General features: G+C 42.6%; 1 protein-coding gene across 1 annotated transcript in view; it reads left to right on the top strand.

Annotated features, from left to right (window-relative positions):
* The window catches only part of LOC137371896 (short transient receptor potential channel 3-like), a 148,722-nt gene that overhangs the window by 5,400 nt on the left and 121,178 nt on the right, over positions 1-22,144 (top strand). The window contains exons 2-3 of the mRNA XM_068034941.1: positions 16,547-16,735; positions 17,788-17,952. Of these exons, the coding sequence (XP_067891042.1) occupies positions 16,547-16,735; positions 17,788-17,952 (354 nt within the window). The remainder of the gene's footprint in view (positions 1-16,546; positions 16,736-17,787; positions 17,953-22,144) is intronic.

The following is a 22,144-nucleotide window of genomic DNA, read 5'->3' as shown; positions in this document are numbered from 1 at the left end:
CTATCCAGGCTTGGGCTGATAAGTGGCAAGTAACATTCATGCCACACAAGTGCCAGGCAATGACCATCGTCAACAAGAGAGAATCTAACCATCTTCCATTGACAATCAATGGCATTACGATTGCTGAATCCCCCACTATTAACATCCTGCAGGTTACCATTGACCAGAAGCTGAACTGGAGTAGCCATATAAATACCATGGTTACAAGAGCTGGTCAGAGGCTAGGAATCATGTGGTGAGTAATTCACCTCCTAACCCCCCAAAGCCTGTCCACCATCTATAAGGCACAAGTCAGGAGTGTGATCCAGTTGCCTGGATGGGTGCAGTTCCAACAAAATGTCAAGAAGCTCGACACCATCCAGGATAAAGCAGCCCTGCTTGATTAGCACTCCATTCACATACATTCACTCCTTCCACCACCGACGCACAGTGGCAGCAATGTGTACCATCTACAAGATGAATTGCAGCAACGCACCAAGGCTCCTTAGACAGCACCTTCCAAACCTGCGACCTCGACCACCGAGAAGGACAAGGGCAACAGTCGCAAAGGAACACCACCAGCTGCAAGTTTCCCTCCAAGTCACACACCATCCTGATTTGGAACTATATTGCCATTCCTTCACTGTCACTGGGTCAAAATCCTGGAACTCCCTTCCCAACAGCATTGTAGGTGTACCTACCTCACATGGACTGCAGCGGTTCAAGAAGGCAGCTCACCACCACCTTCTCAAGGGCAATTAGGGATGGGCAATAAATGCTGGCATAGCCAATGATGCACACATCCAGGAATGAATAAAAGGAAACAATAAGGCAGTAATAGGGGATTTCAACTAACTTAATATTAACTGGAATAAAATCAGTGTGAGAGGTCTTGAGGGCACAAACTTCTTAAAATGCATTCAGGAGAACTTTTTTAGCCAGCATGTAGCAAGCCCAATAAGAGAAGGGGCTTAGTTTTAGGGATTAAATCTGAGCAGGTAAAAGGGGTTATGAGTGGGAGAGAATTTTAGTGGTAATGATCATAATTCTGTTAGATTTAGAGTAGTTATAGAAAAGGATAAAGGTAGTCCAAGAGTAAGTGTTTTAAATTGGGGAAAGGTCAATTTTACTAAGCTGAGATGTGATTTGGCAAAAGCAGACTGGACACAGCTACTTGAAGGAAAATCAATGTCAGAGCAGTTGGAGGCATTAAAGGTGGAGATACACAGGGTTCAGAACAAATACATTCCTACAAAGAAAAAGGCTGGGATTCTGAAATCTAGACCCACTGAATTTCAAAGAGCATACAGTATAGGATAAGGCAAATAAGGAAACTTAGGTCTGATGCCAAAAACTCAAACTGCTGAAAGCCAAGTCTAGCAAGTGCAGGGGTGAAATGAAAAAAGGAAATTAGGAAAGCAAAGAGGGCATGAAAATATAATGGCAAGTAAAATCAAGGAAAACCCAAAGATGCTTAATAAATACATAAAGAGCAACAGGGATAACTAAAGAAAGAGTAGGCCAATTAGTGGCCAAAAAAGGTAACTTGTTGGTGGATGCACAAGACGTGAACATAGTTCTTCATAAATACTTTGCGTCTGTCTTCACAAAAGAGGGGGACAAAGCAGATATTGTAGTTAAGAAACACCTTAGTATTTCCTCCCTCACTATGTTTATCCCATCCAATATTTAAAACTTTTAAGGTGTTTAGCAACCTTGTAGGTGGATAAATCACTAGACCCGAATGAAATGTATCCCAGGCCGCTGGGAAGAAAAAGCAAAGGCACTGTCCATCATTTTCCAATCCTCTCTGGCTACAGGCATGGTGCCGGAAGACTGCTAATGTTGTTTCAGTTGTTTTCAAAGGGAGGAAGGAAGGACCAGAATAATTACAAGCCAGTCAGTCTAATCTCAGTGGTGGGCAAATTATTGGAAAAAATTCTTACAGGATATATTAATCGTCATTTATAAAGGCTCAGATTATATAAAGGCTCAGATTAATCTGAGCCTATCAACAGAGATTTGTTAAGGGAAGGTCGTGTCTACATAACTTGATTGAATATTTTGAGGAGGTAACAAGGAGGATCGATGAGGGTAGCACATTTGATTTCGTCTACATGGATTTTAGCAAGGCTTTTGACAGGTTCCACATGGCAGACTGGTCAGTAAATTTAAGCTCTTGAGATCCAAGGGAAAATGGCACATTGGATCCAAAATTGGCTCAGTGGCAGGAAGCAAAGGTTAACACGTGTTTTTATGACTAGAATGCTGTTTCCAGTTGGGTTCCGCAGGGCTCAGTTCTGGGTGCCTTACTGTTTGTGGTATATATATCAATGATTTAGACTTAAATATAGGGGGTATGATTAAGAAGTTCACAGATGATACAAAAATTGGTTGTATGGTTGATGGGGAGGAAGAAAGCACTAGACTGCAGAAAATATCAATTGACTGGTCAGATGGGCAGAAAAGTGCAAATTATTTTTTATTCTTTCATGGGTTGTGAACATCGCTGGCAATGCCAGCATTTGTTGCCCATCCTTAATTGCCCTTGAGAAGGTGGTGATGGCCTTTTTGAACCGCTGCGGCCCATGTGGTATAGGTACACCCACTGTGCTGTTAGGAAGGGAGTTCCAGGTTTTTGACCCAGTGACAGTGAAAGAATGGTGATGTAGTTCCAAGTCAGGATGATGTGTGGCTTGGAGGGTAACTTGCAGGCGTTGGTGTTACCATACATCTGCTGCCCTTGTCCTTCTAGATGGTAGAGGTCGTGGATTTGTAAGGTTCTGTCGAAGGAGGCTTAGCGAGTTGCTGCAATGCATCTTGTAGATGGTACACACTGCAGCCACTGTGTGTCAGTGGTGGAGGGAGTGAATGTTTAAGGTGGTGGATGGGGCACTGATCAAGTGGGCTGCTTTGTCCTGGGTGGTGTTGAGCTTGTTGAGTGTTGTTGGACCTGCACTCATCCAGGAAAGTGGAGAGTATTCTATCACTTGTGCCGTGTAGATGGTGGACAGGCTTTAGGAAGTCAGAATTCCCAGCATCTGACCTGCTCTTGTAGCATATGACTAGTCCAGTTAAATGGAATTCAATCCTGAGAAGTGAGGGTAATGCATTTGGGGAGGGTAAACAAGGCAAGGGAATACACAATAAGTGGAAGAATAGTGAGAAGTGTAGAGAAACTGGGGGACCTTGGAGTGCATGTCCACAAATTCCTGGAGGTAGCGGGACAGGTGGATAAAGGTGGTTAAGAAGGCATACGTGATACTTTCCTTATTGGCCGAGGCATAGAATACAAGAACAGAGAGGTTATGTTAGAATTGTATAAACCACTAATTAGACTGCAGCTAGAGTGCTACATAGAGATCTCGTCAAGGCATTACTGGAAAGATGTGAATACCTTTGAGAGGGTAATTAATGAGGATGTTGTCAGAGATGGAGAATTTGAGCTGAAAGGAAAGATTAGATAGATAGGGTTGTTTTCTTTGGAATGGAAGATGCTGAGGGGAGATTTAATTGAGGCGTATAAAATTATGAGGGACCTAGACAGAATGGACAGGAAGGACCTATTTCCATTAGTGGAGAGGTCAATAACCAGTGGGCATAGATTTATGATAATTGGAAAAAGGATGATAAGGTAGTTAAGGAGTAATTTATTCACCCAGAGGATGGGGGTGGGGGGTGGTGGTGGTCTGGAACTCACTGCCTTAAAGGGTGGTAGAAGCAGAAATCGTCCTTGTGTTTAAAAAACACATGGATAGCACTTGATCAGGGGTGATTGCTGTTTTTGTGTTATTGATATATTTACATCAACAAGGACACGGGTTAACTTCCCCGCATTTCTTTGAAATAGTGCAATGGGAACTTTTACATCCATCTGAGAGGGCAGGGGCTTTGGTTTCACGTCTTATCCAAAGGGACAGCACCTCCAGTAGTGCAGCACTCCCTCTAGTGCACTGGAATGTCAGCCTTGATTTTTGTGCTCAAGTCATAGAGTGGGACTTAAAGTCAGAACTGTCTAACTCAAAGGTGAGGGTGCTACCAAAAGAGCTACTAAAGGGCTACAGACCAGGGCTGGAAGGTAGGATTAGAATGGATAACTCTCTTCAGGTGGCATGGACATCATGGGCCAAATGGCATCCTTCTGTGCTGTGAATTTTTCTATGTTACTATGTTTCTCTAGCCACTGAGCTATCCGTGGCATCTGTTTGCAGTGGAACCAGACTGCTTGCAACCTTGGTGTCACATTAGACCCCGAAATGAGCTTCCAACCATATATCCACACCATCACTCAGCCTGCCTATTGCAGCTCAGTAATATCCCCCAACTCCACTCCTGCTTTAGTTCTTCTGCCCCAAAACCCTCATCCATTCCTTTGTTACCTCTAGACTTGACCACTCCAATGCATTCATGGCCTGCCTCTCATGCTCTATCCTTGAGGTCACCCAAATATCTGCTGCCCGTGTCCTAGCTTGCAACAAATCTTGTTCACCCTTTGTGACCTACACTGGCTTTCAGTCATGCAACACCTCAAATTTAAAATTCTCATCCTTGTTTTCAGGTCCCTTCATGGCCTCACCCCTCCATATCTCTGTAATCTCCTCCAGCCCCACAACCTTCCAAGATATTTACGCTCCTCTAAATCTGGCCTCTTTAGCACCCCTAATTTTAATCACTCCACCACTGGTGGCTGTGCCTTCAGCTGCCTAGGTTGTAAGGTCTGGATATTGCCTCTCTCCATCTCTCTACCTTCTTTTAAGATGCTCCTTAAAACCTACTTCCTTAACCAAGATTTTGGCCATCTGCCCTAATATCATCAAATGTATCTCGGTCATATTTTGTTCTATAATGACCCTGTGAAACCGCTTTGGATGTTTTATTATGTTATCGGTGCTATATAAAATACAAATTGTTGTTGTTATATCTAAAGTCCACTATTGATAGAAACTAAACAATAACAGCTACTGTTATGAAGCAGGACCAACTTGATGCTGTGGAATCTAAAAGGCTACTGCACAATTGGGGAGGGAGTGACAGATCTTTCCATCATTTTTTGATTCTTTGCAGGAATAGGTAACAAGGATTATCACAAGAACGGGATGGATTATCCCTCTGAGCAGACTTCAGGCAGCCAGTATTCGCAGCGTGAGGCTTGGCCCATTTTGTAGGCAGCCTTTGGCCGAGATCAAGTGGTTGAGACTTCCCACTGGCTGCCGGCTGCTGCAATATCAAAATGAAAACAAAAGAAAGACTTGCCTTTCACAACTATCAAATGTCTCAAAGCACTTAACTGCCAATGAAGAACTTTTTTTTTTGAAGTGTAATCCCAGTTGTAATGTAGGAAACGTAGCAGCCAATTTGTGCACAGCAATCTCCCACAAAGAGCAATGTGATAAAGACTAGATTGGCTGCTTTTGTGATATTGATTGGGGGATAAATATCAACAAGGACATTGGGGATAGCTTCCCCACACTTCTTTGAAATAGTGCAATGGGAACTTTTACATCCACCCGAGAGGGCAGTGGCTTTAGTTTCACATCTTAACCGAAAGGACAGCACCTCCAGTAATGCAGCACTCCCTCAGTAGTGCACTGGAATGTCAGCCTTGATTTTTGTGCTCAAGTCATGGAATGGGACTTGAAGTCAGAACTTTCTAACTCACAGGCGAGGGTGCTACCAAAAAAACCACAGCAATATCAAGCAGCTAAGCCAGTATCTGATAAATAAAAAAGGGAGCGTCCGATCGCCACGTGGGGATGGGGCAGTGACAGCCCAGGCTGGTTTTGTTTTTGGCATCTCCCCGACAATGGAAAATTGCCGTGTTCACAAAAAGCAGGACAAATTTAGTCTGGACAATTACCACTCCATCAGACTACTCCCAATCAACAATAAAATGATGGAAGGTGTCGTTGATAGTGCTGTCCAGTGGCACTCACTGAGCACTAACCTGGTCATGAATGCTCAGTTTGGGTTTTAGCAGGGCCACTTGGCTTCAAACCTCATTACATCCTTGGTCCAACCATGGACCAAAGAGCTGAATTCAAGAGGTGAGGTGAGAGTAACTGTCCTTAACATCAGGCAACATTTGACCAAGGAGCCCTGGCAAAATTGAAGTCAGTTGGAATCGGGGAAAACACTCCACTGTTTGGAATCATACCTAGCACAAAGGAAGACGGTTGTAGTTGTTGGAGTCCAATCAGACATCGGAGTTCCTCAGGGTAGTATCCTAGGCACAATCATCTTCATCATGACCTTCCCTCCATCATAAGGTCAGAAGTGGGGATGTTCACTGATGATTGCACAGTGTTCAGTACCATTCGCGACTCCTCAGATACTGAAGCAGTCCATGGCCACATGCAGCAAGACCTGGACAACATTTAGGCAAGTAACATTTTCCGCACACAAGTGTCAGGCAATGATCATCTCCAACAGAAGAGACTCTAACCATCTCCTCATGATGTTCAACAGCATTACCATTGTTGAATTCCCCCACCATCAACATCCCGGGGGTTACCATTGACCAGAAACTTAACTGGATCAACCATATAAATACGGTGGTTACAAAGTCTTAAAGGACAGGAGTGTGGTTGAATACCTTCCACTTGCCTGGATGAGTGCAGCTCGAACAACATTCAAGAAGCTTGACACCATCCAGACAAAGCAACCTGCTTGATTGGCACCCCATCCACAACCTTAAACACTTGCTCCATCCATCACCAGCGCACAGTGGCAGTAGTGTGTACCAGTTACAAGATGTACTGCAGCAACCTGCCAAGCCTCCTTCGAAGGCACCTTCCAAACCTGCGACCTCCACCACCTAAAAGGACAAGGGCAGCAGGCGCATGGAAACACCATCCGCTGCAAGATCCCCTGCAAGCCAAACACTGTACTGACAATGAACTATATTGCTGGACCTTCACTGTCGCTGGGTCAAAATCCTGGAACTCACTTCCTAAGTCCACCATATGGACTGCAGCAGTTTCAGAAGAGGGCTCACCATCATCAATGGCAATTAAGGATGGGCAACAAATGCTGGCCTTACCAGCAATGCTCATATCCCATGAATGAATTAAAAAAAAAATCATGGCCACACAATTACTGTCAGAGATTACACATTGCACTCTTTATGGCATGGTATATATAACATCGCTATTTCATATTTACTCATCACTAGCTTCTGAGATTCATGTTAATATGTGTTTCACATTTACTAGTCTCTGGGTTGCCTATCTCCATCATGGCCTCGATATTTATGGGAAGATGGAGAGGGAGCAGGGGATCGTGGTGGTGTGGGGGAAACGCAGAAATATCAGGAACATGGAGGTCCTGCTGAATTTAACAGCAGGACCTCAGTGTAATTTCTTTGTCCATTTCTGGCTGGTAGATGGCCAGATTGAGAAGCTGGTCAGCTGGGTGGGAAAACCAGTGGTAGAAGGCCTCCAGCAACTGGAAAACACCACGGGTTGGTGGGAGGGAAGTGGTAGGACCAGCAATTGGGTTGGGGATACGGGACTAGGAAACATTGTGGGGTGTAGGACTGTTAATCGTGAGGGAGGGGGAGGGACAGGGAAACAGCACAGACTTAGTGAAGGGTGGGGGTTGGACCGCGAGTCAAGAGAAAGGGAGGACAAAGATACATTGGGGGTGGGGGGGTTGTCAGCTGATTGCGGATGAAGGTTTGCTTGGGGGGGAGGCGGGTAAGCACTTCTGCTTCTCCTAGCCCACATGGGTGCTATAGATAGTACTTAACTGCTTGGTCCGGTTGTTCCTTCCTCCCTCCAGTTGCCAGATTTCCTGAGTCCTGAGAATTCCAGCTGGCCAACAGTAAATAATCAGAACGGACGCACATTTATCTCTTCTAATGACGGACCCGCCTTTCCAGAGCATGTTACTCGGACGCCCCCAAGCACACTGCAGTTAAAACAAAACTTTAACACTCCCCCACGCACCGTGAGGGTGGAGGTGGGTTTAAAATTCCCCGCTACGACTGTCTAGATTTATGATGTGCTATGTGCCTCAACTGACTTCACAATTGATCAAATTATCATCACAGATCGTGACCTATCAACTTTGCCATTAGCCTGCAACAACTCATAACAAACCACTTGTCGACAATTCAACAGAATAATACTTTTCAGTACTACCTTTGTGCAAAAAATAAAAGCTGAACTAGAGCACATTCTCAGGAAAAGGTGTCAGTATGGGATACAGTATATCACTGGGAATACCTCAGCTAAAAACAAACTAAAGAGAGAAGATATAATTGATCCTTTCGGTGAAAGTTTAATTGGAAAAGGCAACTCATTAATGAGTTCACTCATGTCCCAACGATTATTAGTATAAATGAAATTCCATCTCACTATTTTTTTAACTGATTAGTTACATGGATTCTGTTCAGCATTCATCAGAGATTTTATCACCATGTGCAAAATGCCAATAACTTATTGGCAAGTCATTTCAAGAAGAACCCTGAACATTCCATTAAGAAATTAGTAAGGAGTTTCAACTATTTCTTCAGACACTCTATAAATCAGAGTGGAAGGAACCGCCAATGAATATTGAAAAGGGACAAAAAGAAATCTGAAATACGAATTTTAAAAAATGCTTGAAATACAAAGCAGGTACTGTCACCATCTAAAAATAAAAATGTTTTGGGTGTGAGTTCTTCAACAAAACACCCCCATGTGTATTTTTATTGAGAGCCTGATAATGCGTACATTGGAACTGTAAAAACAAAATTACGGAAAGGAAGCAGGGAAAAGAGCAATGGTTGCACAGTGGATTGTTATAAAAATTAGAGCTAAAGTCCAAAGTCAAAAATTATTCTTAAAAGTTCTGTGGAACAGTGAATTGGTGGAGTGTAAAACAGACTGGTGATTCACTATCACCCATTTCATGCGCCCGCCAAGCTGAATTTCACTGCTGTAGAATTCAAAAGTCAAGATGTAATGGTGAATCTAAATAAAGCCTTAACAAAACCATACCATGTGTGGTTTTGGGCTCCACATTATAGGAAGAATGTCGAGCCAATAGAGAGGGAAAGGCACAATTGATGCTGCTTGCTACAAGAAAATACAAATATGAAGAAAGATTTGAAAAATTGGGGCTATTTTTGTTAGAACAGAAGAGATTGCAGGGTGATTATACTGTCTCAGTAAACCTGGCACCTGAAAGAAGGCAAGAAACAACAAGAGCAACTTCTATTAATATAGCACATTTAACATAGCAAAACATCCCAAGGCACTTAACGAGTGCGATATCAATAAAATTATTTTTGACGCCAAGCCACAGAAGGCGATATCAAGACAGGTGGTCAAAAGCTTGGCCAATGAGGAGTACCTTAAAGGAGGAGAGAGAGAGCTGGCTAGTTGGACAGATTTAGCGAGGGAATTCCAGTGCTTAGTGCCAAGGCAGCAGAAGCATGGTTATCAATGGTGGGGCAATTAAAATCTGGGATGTGCAAGGGGACAGAATTGGACGAACGCAGAGATCTCAAAGGCTTGTAGGGCTGGAGGAGGGAACAGAGATAAAGAGGGATGAGGCCGTGAAGGGATTTGAAAACAAGAATGAGGATTTTAAAATTGAGGTGTTGTTGATCCAGGAGCACAGGGGTAATGGGCGAATGATACTTGGTGCGAGTAGAGCTACAGACAGCAGTGTTTTGGATGAGCAGAAGTTTGTGCAGGGTGGAAAATGGAAGGCCAGCCAGGAGAGCGTTGGATTAGCCAACTCTAAAGGTAACAAAGGCATGGGTGAGGATTTCAGCAGACAATGAGGTGAGGGAAGGTTGGAATCAAACGATGTTATGGAGGTGGAAGGAGGCAGTCTTGATGATGGAGCGGATATGGGATTGGAAGTTCATCTTAGGCTCGAACAGAACTCCAAGGTTGTGAACGGTCAAGCTCAGCTCCAGATAGTTAGCAGGAAAAAATGATGGCCTGAGAACAGAGTTTGTGGCAGGAACCAAGGACAATGGCTTCAGTCTTCACAATATTAAGATGGAGGAAATTTCTGCTCATCTCATATTGGGTACCAGACAAGCAGTGTGGCAAATCAGAGACAGTGGAGGGGTCCAGAGAGGAGATAGAGCTGTGTGTAGTAACTGTACGTGTGGAACATAGTGTGTTTTCAGATGATATTGTTGAGGGGTAGCATGTAGATAAGTAACAGAAGAGGGCCAAGGATAAATTCTTGGTGGACTCCAGAGGTAAAGGTGCGGGAGTTGGAAGAGAAGCCATCACAGATGATTCTCTGGCAATGAGTTAATAGATAAGAATGGAACATGCAAGGGCAGTTTCACCCAGCTGGATAAAGGAGGACAGGCATTGGAGGAGAATGGTGTGGTCAACTGTGTCAAAGGCTGAAGATAGGTTGAGAAGGATGAGGAGAGATAGGTTATCATGGTCACAATCACAAGGAATATCATTTGTGACTTTGGTAAAGGCTGTTTCAGAACTAAGGCAGGACCATAAACCTGATTGGAGGGATTCAAACATGGAATTGTGGGAAAGTTGAGCACAGATGAGGATGCAACTCGTAGGGTAAATAAAGGGGAACCAGTAGATGATGTATACCTGGATTTCCAAAAGGCATTCGATAAGGTGCCACTCAAAACCATAATGGAGTTGGGAGTAATATATTAGCATGGATACATGATTGATTAACAGACAGGATGCAATGAGTGGGCATAAACGGGGCAATTTCAAGTTGGCAGGCAGTAAATAGTGGAGTATCACAAGGATCAGTGCAAGGGCCTCAGCTATTTACCATCTACATTAATGACTTAGATGAAGAGACAGAGAGTAATGTATCTAAGTTTGCTGATGATACAAAGGTAGGTGGAAAGGTAAGCTGTGGGGAGGACACAAAGAGGTTGCAAAGAGATATAAACAGGTTAAGTGAGTGGGCAACAAGATGGCAGATGGAGTATAGCATAGGGAAGTATGAAGTTATGCACTTTAGTCATAAGAATAGAAAAGCAGAATTTTTTTAAAAGGTGTGAAACTTGTAAATGTCAATGTTCAAAGAGACTTGAGTGTGCTTATACAAGGAACACAGAAAGTTAACATACAGGTACAGCAAGCAATTAGGAAGACAAATGGCTTGTTGGCCTTTATTGCAAGGGGATTGGAGTACAGAAATAAGGGAAGTACTGCTTGAGTTGTACAGGGTTTTGGTGAGACCACATCTGGAGTATTGTGTGCAGTTTTGGTCTCCACATTTAAGAAAGGATATACTTGCATTGGAGGTGGTACAGTGAAGGTTCACTAGATTGGTCTCTGGGGTGAGGGGTGTTGTCCTATAATGAAAGGCTAAGTAAATTGGGCCTGTATTCTCTGAAGTTTAGAAGAGAGGTGATCTCATTGAAACATTATAAGATTCTAAAAGGGCTGGATAGGGTAGACACAGAAATTATTTCTGCTGCTCGGGGAATCTAAAACATGGGATAAGGGATTGATCATTCAGGACTGATATTAGGAGAAATTACTTCACTCAAAGAGATGTGAATCTTTGGAATTCTCTACTCCAGAGGATCGTGGATCATTGAGTACATTTAAGGCTGGGATAGACAGATTTTCCGTCTCTCAGGGAATCAAGGGATATGGCAAGGGGCAGGAAAATGGAGTTGAATCCTATGATCAGCCATGATCGGTTTGAATGGCAGAGCAGGCTCGATGGGCCTTATGGTCTATTCTTTGGGAGGCAACAACATGTTCAAGGAGAGGAAAGGGAGGTTGGAGATAGGGCAGTAGTTTTAGTTTTTTGTTTTAGAGATACAGCACTGAAACAGGCCCTTCGGCCCACCGAGTCTGTGCCGACCATTAACCACCCATTTTATACAAATCCTACACTAATCCCATATTCCTGTCACATCCCCAACTGTCTCTATATATTTCCCTACCATCTACCTATACTAGTGACAATTTATAATGGTCAATTAACCTATCAACCTGCAAGTCTTTTGGCATGTGGGAGGAAACCGGAGCACCCGGAGGAAACCCACGCAGACACAGGGAGAACTTGCAAACTCCGCACAGGCAGTACCCAGAATCGAACCCGGGTCCCTGGAGCTGTGAGGCTGCGGTGCTAACCACTGCGCCACTGTGCCGCCCTAGTTTGCAAGGATGGTGGGGTTAAAGATGGATGTTTTGAGAAGAGGGGTGATATCAGCAGATTTGAAGGGGGAAGGGGACAGTACCTGAGGAGAAGGAACTTTCACAATATCAGTTAATATGGGGCCCAGGAAGGGAGGTTGAATGATCAACAGTTTTGTGGGAATAGGATCAAGGGAGCAGGAGGTAGGTTTCATGAACAAGATGAGCTCAGAGAGGGCAAAGTTGAAGATGGGATAGAATCTAGTGAAAGACCCGAGTTCACGACTACGGCAGTGGGAAATATTAGGGGAAGTACGGCCTGATGGGCTAGGGAAAGGCAGGGAAGCAGCAGAAGCAGTTGAATGGATGGTGTCAATCTTCATGACAAAAAGTATCCATGAGATCCTTGCACATTGTTGTAGATGAGGGTGGAGGAGACTGGGGAACAGGGAGGTGGGGGAAGGGGTTAAAAAGACAATTTGTAGTTGAGAAGAGAAGCCAGAGTTATCTTTGTGTTCCTGGAAGATCTTTAAATAGTGTACAGTTTTAATGATGGCGAGCAGGGCCCTATAATGTTTTATGTAGTCCAGCCAGATCTGGGTGATGGATGGTTACCAGTTGTCTGCTAAAGAAGTTCAAATCTGCAACCCTTGGACTTAAAGGAGTGGAGATGAGATCTGTACTCGGGGAAACCACTAGGATGAGAGAGAGTAATGGTTTTAATGGGGTCAAGGGCATCAATGGCAGATGTGACTTAGAAAATTGGTAGTTGCAGAAATGTCCTGATGTATTGTAGGCCAAAAGCTAAATAGTTGTGAGTTTGAAAGTGAGAAGTGCTGGATCCAGGAGGTAAGTGCCTTTCCAGCACTGCCTGTGGGCGAGGAAGAACAAGAGTGCTTCCTCTTGGCCTCACAAGCAAACCTGCTTCCCTCCCCATGATTGGGTGCACTATCCCCTTGATCCAACCTCTTTCCCATCTGATCTTCCATCCATAATCTCCCCCTCCTTCCTGTCCACTCTCAGCTGGGGCCTACAAGGGCAGGCTTTCCTGCCTAATAGCTGCCCCCGGGAAATGAAGGAAAGAAAGATCCTGTGGTTAAATTCGGCAGAACCTCCACATTACTCGCATTTCCGGGTTTACTGGCAGTTCTGACCCACCTCCTTTTTGCCCTCACCCCCATTCCCTTCTCGTCTCCCTGTAAATGCTATGTCAGCATTTAAGAACAGATAGACAGTTAAAGGAAAGAGGAACAAAGGGATACAGGAACAGCACAGGCGCATGAAAAAATAAAGATCAACAGATTTTAAATGAATTATTTTCCTGTACTTTCTGTTTCCTGATTGCTTAAAGAAATCAGTTATTTGATTGGTTAGTGTGTGTTGATTGGTAGTTTTCAATTGATACTTTTTTCTGACCTGACTCATGGCTAGTGATTGGTAGATTTTCCTGTCCATCTGTAATTTGGCATGGTTAACTTAACAGATCATCTTTGAAAACTCAGTGCGACAGACATTTTGCAGTTTTGATTCTTTCAAATCTGGTTTACATTTCCTACAAAATAGGGGTATATGCCAGACAAATGGCTTTTATTTATCTCGGTTTATTGATATTCAGGAGTTTGAAGTCAGGCTTTACAGAGCATTGTTCTATCTTCAAGCCTGTGTAAAGTTTTTCTCAGCAATACCAGATGTGATGATGAAAATTTATAAAAATTTTTTATTGCAGTTTTATCAGTTTTGTCTGACAGTTGAGCTATGTTCTCACACATTCTTGGGATCATGGAGACAATTGAATTACATAAAACATAGGGATGACAAAAATGATGATATTTAAATTATAACAAGCTATTAACATTGTAACTACACCTATTCAGTGCCATTGGGCTCTCATTAGGATGTTAAAGCCTCTTCATTATCTTTTTTCTAGCTTAAAAACAAGAAAATTGAGTTGGTAAAGGGTCCACACAACGTGACATCATCGGTGAGCGTTAACCTTTTTTTGAAGTTATGTTATGTTTTTTCTCCACCCACTCTTTTAGGTCACTCCATGCCATAATCCATAATTCAAGGGTAAACTGATGTTCTCACCCCAGACCACTGACTAACTGACTGGCAGGAGATGAGCAAGAATGGCTGGGAGTGGCACTCCCTTCAATCTCTCCTACTTCCCTATAAAGCAGGGTATTAACTGGACTCAGCAGCTCCCAAAACAACATGGCTGAGATCAGGAGCTCATCTTGCAGGGAGTCACTTTTTATTATGATGTGTTTCAAATAATTTACTTTTAAGTAATTTTTAAAATGGAAGTAACAGTAGTAAAATTGTTCCACAGTACAATTCTACTGCTGTCTTGTGTGTACTGTTCACCAGATGCAGGAAGATGCTAAAGACAAAGTCACTTCTGGAAACTTCTTATGTTCAGGGATGACAATGCACCTCAGCTCGATGTAAGGAGGGAAGTGAGGACTTTAAGATGGTACCACATTGAAAAGACAGCCAAAGGGTGGGGAGGTGTGAGAGGTGTGGGCCTAGGTTGTTAAATCATGGTTCTGTTGCTACATCATGGTTATATGTTACCCTAGATTTTTTTTTGTTCATTTCTTTCTTTCTGGGAACACTGTTCTCATGGCTAATAGGAAGTTTGGATGAGCTACTCCTAGGCTTACACTTATGCTGCTCTTGAACCAGGTAATGGATGAAAGGGACTAATGACAAAACTCTTTCTGACCTTTCCTTTGACCCAGTGAAGAAGTAACAGGCTTCCATTCAATAACTTGCCACTTGACTACAATTGGGAACTCAAAGGGACTGAGAGAAATCAAACCTGTGTCTACACACCTCCTCAATGGCTCAACGGGTGTTATTTATTATTGCAGTATCACCCCAGCAACACATTGAGATATTATTTATGGCTTATGATCAAATTCTTCCTTATGTCCCTTTAAAGCAAATAGTTACTTTTTCTTCTCATGTTTATCTTTGCAATTGGAACATTTATCTTGTGCCCTTTCCTAGGGTAGAATCACCTATAGAAAAGCCTAACAATGTTTCTCCTTTGACTGCCAGCCTTGATGTGATAATGTAATTTAATGTGTTACTTGTGCATTATCTAACTGTGATATATTCCATTCTTACCTACCATTCTTATGGGTCTTCTCCCACCCCAAAATATTTTATGATCCTTTGCAATGAAATGGTCTTCTAGTTGGTGCAGCAACACTGAATGTAAGAGAACCAACAAGTAATTTAATGGAATAAGGGGAGGTAGGTTCATTGCCCCATGGCAGCTGCACTGAATGGGAAAATACAGAGCAGAAGCATGGTGGCTTCCTGGAAAAAATGAAATTGTATCAGTCCCTTGTGCACATACGTTGAACTGACCTGTTAACTTGTTACAAGGCACAAATACACTCTCATATGCTTTCATTGGTGGGCATTTTCACTCAAAAGTGACACATAGAAAATGTATCCAAAGTACATTTTCAAATACATTGATACATAAAACCCAGTACCAAAGCATGAGGATAACCCTTACACAAATCGCATAATGACACACCACAATAGGGTTGTGAAATTGCTGAAGATTTTGTCAATTATGGAATCTCCATTTACTCTAAACTTTGAATTGAGTTGCTCTGTAGTATTGTTGCTATTTATACTGCAATAGTTAAACAATCTTGGATTAACAAAAGTGGTCAGAACAAATCTGGACGATCAGAAGAGGAAAAAAATGGGTGATTGGATTTTAAAGAGGAATTTGAATTTGAATGTATGCTGAGTTCACAGATGACGTTTCTGGAATAAAGTAAACCAAGACCCGGACAGTTCTAAATATCTTCTCCTAATTCGTTTTTTCTGCAGAATCCAACTTGCATTTGACGTTTCAGCTCAGTACTGCTTGATAACATGAGAAATGAATATTTTACACACACAAGAAAAGCTATTACTGCAATTTCATGAATAAAATTCTCATCTACTCCAAAAATAGTGAATATGAACTATACATGAAAATATTCTTGCTTCTTCCCTTGCAAGCGGGTCACTGTCACAAACCTAGACTACAGTACTGAAATATTTGGTATATTAATGGGCTATGCCCCCAGTTCATGGATGTGTGATTTTATGTCTCTATTTTGCTCATAATAAATTGCCCACCTCAGTCAGTCTATTACAAAGGTGTTTTGAATAGACATGAGACACTTCTCTGAAAGGTAAAGGAAACATCTTTGCATGAATTGACGAAGGAAAGTTTAGAGCTTCCCATTACAAGACTGTATTCCCCTTTTCACCACTTCTTGGTTGGGAGATTATTTGTGGCATGGAGGAATCAAAAGAGTGAAAAACTATTTCTCAAACTGAGACGAAAAATATAACTTTTTAAAGCAGATTTGCCTTTTCATACTCCATTAACAGAAGAGCCAAGCGGTTTGCTAAACCAATTTCTTAAGTAGTGTCTTTTTATTGTTTTTGTTTAGAATGACTACCGCAAGTTATCTATGCAATGCAAAGACTTTGTTGTTGGTGTTCTCGACCTGTGCCGAGACAGTGAAGAAGTTGAAGCTATTTTGAATGGCGATGTGGAAGCTGAACAAGATGAAGCACACCACTGTCAAAGAGCAGGTTTAACTCGTGTCAAACTCGCCATTAAGTATGAAGTCAAAAAGGTACAATTTCCTTTAAAGTCTTGGCATTTTAACAATCATAATTGTAACAAACAATGTGCCCTATGAAATCACATCCAACATATTGGGTTTGCTCTAGTTCTCACAGCAGTGGGTTTTGTTTGCACTGACTGCATGGCTTTGAAATTGTGAGTCACTAATTTCTCCACCTATAATGCACATAAAGAGGATGCTAATGGGGTAAGATATGGGGGTCCTTGTCTGCTTCCAGGTAAGTGCCAGGGATGTGGGTCTTAGAAGGGTCTGACAGGAAGGAAGGAGGGAGTCTGGGCCAAGAGAATCCGTGACTTTCCTTGTGAGAAATCTCCTGGTCCTACAAAGAGCAGTTTTAGACTTCCCAGAAGGGTCTCTTATATGTCTTGCAATCAGCTACAGAAGGAAAACCATAGTAGCTAACCCACTCAGACTCTGGTTAAAACTGCATTGGAGTCCTTTTGATGTGAGGACCCCAATCTGCATAATATGAGGCTCCCATCTACATTAGCAGGCTATCTCATTCGCCTGCAAAAGCCTGCAGGTTAACAGTGCAAAGAGGCAGGATCTGACCGGGTAAGAAATCTACTTGATTTAACTGCTCAGCTGCCTGGTTCTGGTGGATGGGTTACAATCGACTGCACTGTCTGTTATGGGATTGTAGTGCACATCTTCTATCCATTATTGTAGCAGTATTGTTGAAGCTGCAATAAAATAGCAGAAAGGAATTTCAGATAACCCATAAAGGAACTATAGGTTGATACCCCATGGTGTAATTTCAGGGCTGCAGCATCTATAGCAGCTTTATAGTTTCAATAGAAAGCACCCACTGCCTGCCAGTTAGGTTTGAACCTTCTGACTCAGAGGAGGGAATGCTACCAAGAAATCAAAGGTTTGGTCACATTGACTATTGCGCATTACTGGACTTCTATTCTACAAAAATGTCCACATAAATAAAATGAATAAGAGGAGAGGAATGTAGGAATGAGCAAAAGTTACTCAAACCATCCACCTACATGTTACAGGACTTGTTTTAACGAATTATTCTTTGTTCCTTACAGTTTGTTGCCCACCCAAATTGCCAACAGCAACTACTCACAATATGGTATGAAAACCTCTCAGGATTACGGGAGCAGCCCATAGCTATGAAATGCCTTGTGGTGCTCATTATTGCGCTTGGGCTCCCATTTCTTGCAATTGGCTATTGGATTGCACCGTGCAGCAAGGTATGCAATGTTGTCTATGAAAAGGAAATAAATAAGGTCTTGATATCACACCGTGGAATACAGCACGAAGTTGTTGAAATGTAATCAAATATAATTCCCTTTTACTATTTTTCAGCATTAAGCTTTACTAGATTTCAGTTTAATATTAAGGTTGCTAGGCTGTAGGTTTATTACTTGAGGTTTATTCCACATGTTAGAGTTAGGGAAAAGTATGTTAAAATCGAAGTTTTATTTACAGTTAGAACTCTTGTTGCCCTCAAGGTCCTGGGTTGCATCATCAACCATGGAAACAGAAAACAAGGACAGAAAAAGATTGTATTAAGGCTAAAAAGCATATATGGGAGGCCTGCCTTTGAACACAGAACTTGCTGTGCTTATGGTTGGATGGATTTCTCCACAGTTCTGTTTTTTGGGGTATATTCTAGTGAGTTTGGGTCATTCTCATGGTAGAAGATTCAGGAAGGATACCAGTGAGGTGTAGATGCTTATGTGAGTAGAAGGTGTGAGGAATGATCGACCCAAAGGACAATAACGGGTAATGTGATTCTCAATTCCACTTGTAAACTGCGCCTCGAATATTGTAATGTATTATGTCTCCATTATGCTTTCAGTAAAAATCATAAATGTTACTACTATGGAGTCAGCTTCGAACTGTTGAACTGACAGTCCAAAGGGACTTCAAATTTATTACATGTTTAAACCATTAACCCATTGTCTCACGCTTCTCTTTCCAACATTTTACCCAAGGTATGAATCAATTAATTTTAAATAGAAGAGAAATGAATTCCAGATAAATACACAGGCTGGGATTTTGTGTGGCTCCTTTTCGTCAAGCGATCTGCCTGGGGGCAGCATAGGTCGACGGTGACCTTCCTGCCCAGAAGCCAATTGAGGTCCTTAAGTAGCTTATTAATGGTCAATTAAGGGCCTCTTCCTGCCGTCGCTGGGATCCTGCTAGCGGTGGGGAGTGCCTCTGCTACGCTGGGTGGCTGTTTGGTATCCCCATGTTTAAAGGGATCCTGGCTTGTGAAACTTAGAAGTTAAAGGACTGGAGAATTACTCCGGGAGGAGTGGGGGGTAGGGGGTAGGGGGGTGGGGTTGGTGGGTGGTGGTGGTTGTTGCAAAAAAAGGCCGAGGCAGAGCTCACCCCCGCATTTTAATAGGTAAATTGGCCATTAGCAATTGCCCCTAGTATAGGTAGGTGGTAGGGAAATATAGACAGGTGGGGATGTGGTAGGAATAAGTGTAGGATTAGTATAAATGGGTGGTTGATGGTCAGCACAGACTCGGTGGGCCAAAGGGCCTGTTTCAGTGCTGTCTCTCTAATGTAAAAATGTAATTTTCAGCCCAGTGCTGGGAACCTCGGCTCTTGGCGCTCTACATAACGTGAATGGTGTCTCACAGCATAATTTTAAGGCCTAGTTCTTTAAGAAAATAATGATTTCTGTTTATTGCTTGCATCATTTCAAAATAATAGATTGAATTAGAATTAGAACATTACAGCGCAGTACAGGCCCTTCGGCCCTCGATGTTGCGCCGACCTGTGAAACCATCTGACCTACACTATTCCATTTTCATCCATATGTCTATCCAATGACCACTTAAATGCCCTTAAAGTTGGCGAGTCTACTACTGTTGCAGGCAGGGCGTTCCACGCCCCTACTACTCTCTGAGTAAAGAAACTACCTCTAACATCTGTCCTATATCTATCACCCCTCAACTTAAAGCTATGTCCCCTCGTGTTTGCCATTACCATCCGAGGAAAAAGACTCTCACTATCCACCCTATCTAACTCTCTGATTACCTTATATGTCTCTATTAAGTCACCTCTCCTCCTCCTTCTCTCTAACGAAAACAACCTCAAGTCCCTCAGCCTTTCCTCGTAAGACCTTCCCTCCATACCAGGCAACATCCTAGTAAATCTCCTCTGCACCCTTTCCAAAGCTTCCACATCCTTCCTATAATACGGTGACCAGAACTGCACGCAATACTCCAGGTGCGGCCTCACCAGAGTTTTGTACAGCTGCAGCATGACCTCGTGGCTCCGAAAATCGATCCCCCTACTAATAAAAGCTAACACACCATATGCCTTCTTAACAGCCCTATTAACCTGGGTAGCAACTTTCAGGGATTTATGTACCTGGACACCAAGATCTCTCTGTTCATCTACACTACCAAGAATCTTCCCCTTAGCCCAGTACTCTGCATTCCTGTTACTCCTTCCAAAGTGAATCACCTCACACTTTTCCGCATTTAACTCCATTTGCCATCTCTCAGCCCAGCTCTGCAGCCTATCTATGTCCCTCTGTACCCTACAACATCCTTCGGCACTATCCACAACTCCACCGACCTTCGTGTCATCCGCAAATTTACTAACCCACCCTTCTACACCCTCTTCCAGGTCATTTATAAAAATGACAAACAGCAGTGGCCCCAAAACAGAACCTTGCGGTACACCACTAGTAACCAAACTCCAGGATGAACATTTTCCATCAACCACCACCCTCTGTCTTCTTTCAGCTAGCCAATTTCTGATCCAAAGCTCTAAATCACCTTCAACCCCATACTTCCGTATTTTCTGCAATAGCCTACCGTGGGGAACCTTATCAAACGCCTTACTGAAATCCATATACACCACATCCACTGCTTTACCCTCATCCACCTGTTTGGTCACCTTCTCGAAAAACTCAATAAGGTTTGTGAGGCACGACCTACCCTTCACAAAACCGTGCTGATATCGCTAATGAACTTATTCTTTTCAAGATGATTATAAATCCTGTCTCTTATATCCTTTTCCAACATTTTACCCACAACCGAAGTAAGGCTCACAGGTCTATAATTACCAGGGCTGTCTCTACTCCCCTTCTTGAACAAGGGGCCAACATTTGCTATCCTCCAGTCTTCTGGCACTATTCCTGTCGACAATGACGACATAAAGATCAAGGACAAAGGCTCTGCAATCTCCTCCCTGGCTTCCCAGAGAATCCTAGGATAAATCCCATCTGGCCCAGGGGACTTATCTATTTTCACACTTTCCAAAATTGCTAACACCTCCTCCTTGTGAACCTCAATCCCATCTAGCCTAGTAGTCTGAATCTCAGTATTCTCCTCGACAACATTTTCTTTCTCTACTGTAAATACTGACGAAAAATATTCATTTAACGCTTCCCCTATCTCCTCTGATTCCGCACACAACTTCCCACTACTATCCTTGATTGGCCCTAATCTAACTCTAGTCATTCTTTTATTCCTGATATACCTATAGAAAGCCTTAGGGTTTTCCTTGATCCTATCCACCAATGACTTCTCGTGTCCTCTCCTTGCTCTTCTTAGCTCTCCCTTTGGATCCTTCCTGGCTAGCTTGTAACTCTCAAGCGCCCTAACTGAGCCTTCACGTCTCATCCTAACATAAGCCTTCTTCTTCCTCTTGAAAAGTGAACTTGCTGGCACAGCTTAGGGAAGACATAAGTTGATTTTTTTTACTTGCTGGTTAGCATCTTGATCTGCATACTTGCTGGGTGGTTGTTTGGATGCATCGTTACTGGAAACAGCACTAGTGACTTCAAGACTAATCTGTATTCCTCAAAAATGACTGCTGAAACATGTACTTTGAAATTAGGCTCTTTAAATTTTAGCCTGCTGATGTGTCCACATGAAATTCCTTAATAAAGAATATAATGTTCTTGTTTTAACACCCACTCGTATAACAGTAACACTTTCATATGGAGATTTAAGTAACTGTACATTTATATCTCAAAATCATCATTTCAAGGCAATGGTACCTTTACCACAGGACTAACCTCTCCAGTATCCTAACAGGTTGATAGGTTATTCGCTATACAGTAATGTAAATTTATAAATACATTATTATGACATGCATTTTTAGGAAAATTATGGCTGTCTCCAAAAGTAATTCAACATAAAAATCTGAGCAGAAAATTTATCTCTGGAAAAATAGTACTATACTGTCTGAAGTACATAAATATAACTTACATTATGCCCTGCCAACCACAGTTGAGAGAGTGCAATCAAGAACCACCCCCATCCCCTCATCCCCCATGTTGGAGTGTGTCATGGGCTTACAGGATCATGAATTCATGCTATTGGGTCAAGTAGAAACATTTTCCATGTGACGGAGATGAATCTTATAACATCTAATAGTAGCTGAAGATATGGAGACAGACAAATAGCG

This window comes from Heterodontus francisci, chromosome 1 (genome assembly GCF_036365525.1).
Source record: "Heterodontus francisci isolate sHetFra1 chromosome 1, sHetFra1.hap1, whole genome shotgun sequence".
Lineage (NCBI taxonomy): Eukaryota > Metazoa > Chordata > Chondrichthyes > Heterodontiformes > Heterodontidae > Heterodontus > Heterodontus francisci.
Note: the sequence above shows the minus strand (reverse complement) of the source record. Positions and strands in the feature narration are given on the sequence as shown.